This window comes from Vigna radiata, chromosome 4 (assembly GCF_000741045.1).
Source record: "Vigna radiata var. radiata cultivar VC1973A chromosome 4, Vradiata_ver6, whole genome shotgun sequence".
NCBI lineage: Eukaryota > Viridiplantae > Streptophyta > Magnoliopsida > Fabales > Fabaceae > Vigna > Vigna radiata.
Window position 1 is genome coordinate 13,165,704 of NC_028354.1, and position 5,379 is coordinate 13,171,082.

The 5,379-nt window shown below is 49.3% G+C and overlaps 1 protein-coding gene across 1 annotated transcript; it reads right to left on the reverse strand.

Annotated features, from left to right (window-relative positions):
- Positions 1-119: 119 nt before the first annotated feature.
- LOC106758382 lies at positions 120-4,981 on the reverse strand. The gene is made up of 2 exons (XM_014641310.1): positions 1,058-4,981; positions 120-962 (listed from the first exon to the last, which is right to left on the reverse strand). The coding sequence occupies exons 1-2, from the start codon at positions 4,979-4,981 to the stop codon at positions 120-122; spliced, it is 4,767 nt and encodes a 1,588-aa protein (XP_014496796.1).
- Positions 4,982-5,379: the final 398 nt, after the last annotated feature.

A 5,379-nucleotide genomic window follows, 5' to 3' on the forward strand; every position in this document is an offset into this window, starting at 1 on the left:
AAAATCTAGAGGGCATGGCGCCCATCTTTGGTGAATGCAAAACGTATGTTGGAACTGAAATACTTCATTGAAAAATATGTGAAGAGAAATAACATTGTTTGTAAAGATAAACAATAATTTCAACTATAATAAAATTTAAGATGAGTTGCGTTCCATGTGTTGGGAACGTTCGTTCCGTCCAGACGTTCCAGGCGATATGCTCCGTTCTTCAAGTCGTTCGAGATGCGAAATGGACCTTCCCATTTGTCGGCGAGTTTTCCGTGCGTCTTATCTTTCCGGGCGTCTCCTCTTTTACGCCAAACTAGGTCTTCCTCGGTAAAGCTGCGTGGCTTAACTTTGGAGTTGTCACGCCGAGTGATGAGCCTTTTTTGAGCTGCATTTTTTATTAAGGCTGCTTCTCGTCGTTCGGGCAAGGTGTCTAGGTTTATCCTCAGCTGTTGATCATTAACTGTCATATCTTGCATATTCCGCCTCAATGAGGGTTCTCCTACTTCGACCGGTAGCATAGCGTCCGTCCCATACGTGAGGTTGAAAGGGGTCTCTCCAGTGGCGTCGTGCGGTGTGCATCGGTAGGCCCATAATACTTCAGGTAATTCTTCAACCCATAAACCTTTCGCTTGTCCTAGTCGTTTCTTCAATTCTGCAACGATGACTTTGTTAGCGGCCTCTGCTTGACTGTTAGTCTGGGGATGTTCCACCGAGCTGGTAACATGTTTGATACCAAACCCGCGGAGGAAATCTTCTAGCGTCCGGTCTATGAATTGCCGACCGTTATCGGTAATAAGCTTCTGCGGGATGCCGAATCTGCAGATCAAGTGCCAAATGAAGCTCTGCACTTTCCAGGCGGTAATGGTTGCGAGGGCCTCCGCTTCAATCCATTTGGTGAAATAGTCAACAGCCACAAGGAGATACTTGCGCTGTCCGCTCCCAGCCGGTAAGGGACCCGCTATGTCCATCCCCCACTGAGCGAAGGGTCATGGGGAAATGATTCCCATGAGCTCTGATGGAGGATTCGGGTGTCCTGTCCATGAGATTGACAAGAGATGCACCTTCGCACGAAATCCGAGCAGTCTTTGTCAATGGTAGGCCAGTAGAAACCTGCCCGTAGTATTTTTGCTCGAAGTAATCTCCTACCCGAGTGTGTTCCACAAATTCCGTGATGCAATTCTTGAATAACATATTGTCCTTCATCCCTAGATAGGCACTTCAACAGTGGGGTAGTATACCCACGGCGGTAAAGGTCGTCGCCGACAAATGTGTAGCGGGCGATTCGTTTAGCGTCGGAGGCACTTACGAACCCGCCCTGCTCTTGTTGAGTCATCAGTTGTATGATTTCGTGTCGCCAGTCAGTCTTGGAGGCGGTAAGGTCAATGGAGCACGTTTCTAACAGGGGTTTATCTAACGCGGTTCTGATCACCGAGGTTAGCTGAGATTTGTCCCGACTGTGCGTCAGTTTAGACAATAGATCCGCCCGGGAATTCTGCGCTCGGGGTACATGTGCAATGCTGAAGCTGTCAAATGANGTAATCAAATTACTAACNTTATGATAATATCGTAACAGATGATTATCTTTGACTTGAAAAGTGCCGTTAATGTGNCCGACGACNAACTGTGAGTCCATTCGGCATTCCAGACGTTCGATCTCCAATTCTATTGCCAGAAGTAGCCCGCTGATTAGGGCTTCGTATTCAGCTTGATTATTACTGAGTTGGAAGTTGAAGGATATGGCTTGTTCGACAAGTAGACCATTCGGTCCTTCGAGTACGACTCCAGCGCCGCCTCCTTTCCTGTCTGAGGAACCGTCCACGCTTAAAGTCCATGTGGGCGGTACGATTGTCGGCGAGAGTTCTGCTGCAAAGTCGGCCAGATGCTGACCCTTGACGGAACCTTGTGGTTCGAATCGGAGGCCGAATTCTGACAATTCAATGGACCAGGCAACCATTCGGCCTGCGAGATCTGGCTTGCGGAGAATTTTAGCGATTGGGTGATTCGTCCGGACAACGACTTGGTGGCTTTGAAAGTACGGTCGGAGTCTTCTCGCTACGGTGATTAAAGCGAGAGCTATTTTCTCTACCTGGGAATATCGTTCTTCTGCTCCCTGTAAAGTTCTGCTAACAAAATAGATTAGTTTAAGAATTGGAGATTCCTGAATGAGGGCGGCGCTTACCGAATGGTTGGAGGCCGCCAAGTATAGCTGCAAATCGAGGCCTTCTGTTGGTCGCGCCATAACTGGCGGAGACGTTAGTATATTTTTTATAGTGGAGAAGGCAGCTTCGCACTGATCGTCCCAGTGCCGGGGCACATTCTTCCTCATATTCTTTATTATAGGTTTGATAAGGTCGGAGAGCTTCGGTATAAACCGTGATAAAGCGGTAAGGCGTCCGACTAAGCACTGGACCTCCTTGAGTTTCGTTGGGCTTCGCATCTCCAAAATCGTCCGACATTTATCTGGGTTGGCCTCTATTCCTCGGTCGGTTAACAAAAAACCTAGGAACTTGCCTGCTTGTACCCCAAATGTGCACTTTAGAGGGTTCAATCGTAGATCATACTGCTCGAGTTGTTGAAAGACTTCGGCCAGGTCTTTCAAATGTTGCTGGTGTGAAGAGCTTTTTACTACCATGTCATCTACATAGACTTCCATACACCGCCCGATTTGTTCTCGAAAGATTTTGTCCATGAGCCGCTGGTACGTTGCGCCGACATTTTTCAGACCGAACGGCATCACCTCGTAGCAGTAATTGGCATGCTTCGTTATGAAAGCTGTTTTCTCCTGGTCCGGGACGTACATGGGGATTTGGTTGTACCCGGAATAGGCGTCGAGGAAGCTCAAGACTGCGTGTCCCGAAGCACCGTCTACTAACCGGTCGATGCTGGGAAGGGGGTAGTTATCCTTCGGACAGGCTTTATTTAGATCAGTGAAGTCAACACACATTCGCCACTGACCGTTTGCTTTCTTTACCATCACAACGTTTGCGAGCCAGGTGTTGTATCGGATTTCTCGGACAAATCTGGCCTTCACCAGTTTGTCTACCTCGTTCCGCACGGCTTCCCTTTTGTCATTGCCTAATCGTCGTTTTTTCTGAGTTACCGGACGGGCTTCGCGAAATATTGACAGTTTGTGGGTGATCACGCTGGGGTGAATTCCCGGCATGTCGGAGGCGGTCCATGCAAAAAGTTTGTTGTTTGACTTTAGCAATGTGGTTAGGTCCTTCTCTTGCTCTGGCGCCAAGCCGGCGCCGATGGAGGTGGTTTGGTCGGCGTTTTTGCCGAGAATGAACTGTTTGGTTTCCCCTTGGGGTTGAATGCGATCATCAGTGTTGGTCCTGGGATCCAAATCGACCAATATCGCTTCCGATCTTTTCTCTCGACGGTATGTCTTGTCTTTTAAAGAAGCCACATAACACTGTCGGGCGATTTTCTGATCTGCCCGTATGGTACATATCTTTCCTTCTTCCGAAGGAAACTTCATCGCCAGGTGAGGGGTGGAAACTATGGCACCGAAGGCATTGAGACACGGCCGTCCTAGGAGGGCGTTATAAGAGGTGTGGGCTTCTACCAACAGGTACCGCGTATGGAGTTCTTTGGCCCTGTCACCAGTTCCCAACCGGGATCTGAGATCTACATATCCTCGAGTATCCACCCGTTCGCCCGCAAAACCGACAATTTGCTCTCCGAAGGGCGCTATTATATCTTCTGATAGTCCCATCTTTTGGAAGGTGGTCCAATACAGGATGTTGACGGAGCTGCCTTGATCTATCAAAACTTTACTTACATCATACTCTGCTATACGAGCTGTTATCACCATTGGATCGTCCTGATCGGGGTCGGGAGCATGAAAATCTTCGTCTGTGAAGATGATGTCCGGCATCGATAAAGGGTTACGGGCGATGTTGTGAACACTTCGTAAACTTCTTGCGTGTCTTTTGCGGGCTGAGGACGAGGCCCCTCCTCCCGCAAAACCGCCCGATATGGTGTCGATCCGTCCCCGCGGAGTGGGGTCGCGCTTCTGCGGTCTACTACGAGAGCGTTCGCGGTGTTGATCACGAGAACGCTCAGAATTTCTTCTGGTATACTCGGGACTTCTTCTGGTCTCCTTAGGCGATCGGTCTCGCCGACGTACGTCTGCTCGGACAAATTCCTGCAAATGTCCCTCCCGAATCAACTTTTCAATTCTGTCTTTGAGGGCCCGGCATTCTTTTGTGGTGTGCCCCTGGTTGTCGTGATATCTGCAAACCTTGGCTCCGTCCGCGGCATCCGGAGTTCCCCGTCTGGCGGCGGCAATTAGATTGGCCTGTAGGGCTTTCTCGAATACCTTCTCCCTCGAGGCCGTGAGAGGGGCATACCTGTTGTATTGAGGATTGTAAGGAGTAGGGGCGGGTTTTTGCGGCGGTTTGTGATTACGGTTCTTATCCCGTGATCGTCCCCCCTCCTGTTTTGTCTCGGCCGTGGCAGCGTCCGTTTTCCGGCGAAAATGCCGCTGGTCCTCCATCTTAATAAATTTATTCATTTTTTCTTGCAGCTCCTCCATGGTTTTAGGCAACTTGGCGTACAGTGACTCTGAGACGTAACCCGGCTTCAGGCAGTTAGGTAAATTAGTGATGATAAACTCATGACTTACCCCTTTTACTCTTCTTGCTACTTCAGTGTATCGGTGCATGAATTTTCTAAGTGGCTCGTCTTTCTCCTGTCTGAGATTGACGAGTTCGGCTGCTGTAGTTGCCTCTTTTCGGTTAGATACGTATTGCCTCTTCAACAGTCCGGCAAACGTACGGAAACTATCAATGGAGTTAGGAGGGAGAGCATAGTACCATTCAAGAGCTTCCCCCTTCAGGGATAGGGAAAACGCTCGGCATTTGACCGGATCGTCACTGGAATAAAAGGCCATTGAATCCAGGAAGCTTCGGAGGTGATGTTCTGGGTCGGTTGTTCCATCAAATTTTTCTATCTGCGGAGGAGGCCGGTCGGGCATAGGAGCCTGCATGATAGCCTCCGTGAAAGGTAGCAGGTCCGGTGAGCGAGGAGGTTCTCAGTTTTGTGCCGTATGGTCTTCATCATCATTCCGGCTGTGGTCATCTGTTGCATCTCGCTGTTTTTCCTTGAGTTGTTTAAGTTCCTCTGTGATCTTTAGATAAGCCTCCTGTTGTTGTAGTATGAGTTGATTCTGTCGTTCCAACTGGTCCTGAAGTCGCCTCATTTGCTCCATAGGGTCTGTATTGTTTCCGTCTCTACTCCTGGTGGTCACCATAGGGAATCTTCTACTTCGGCCCCACGGTGGGCGCCAAAATGTTACGGTGTAAATTTACTGGGACCGAAGTACTAACCTCGATGACGTGCTCTTCTGTGTTTCCGCCCGCTTTTCGTAATTTCTGACCGTACGTC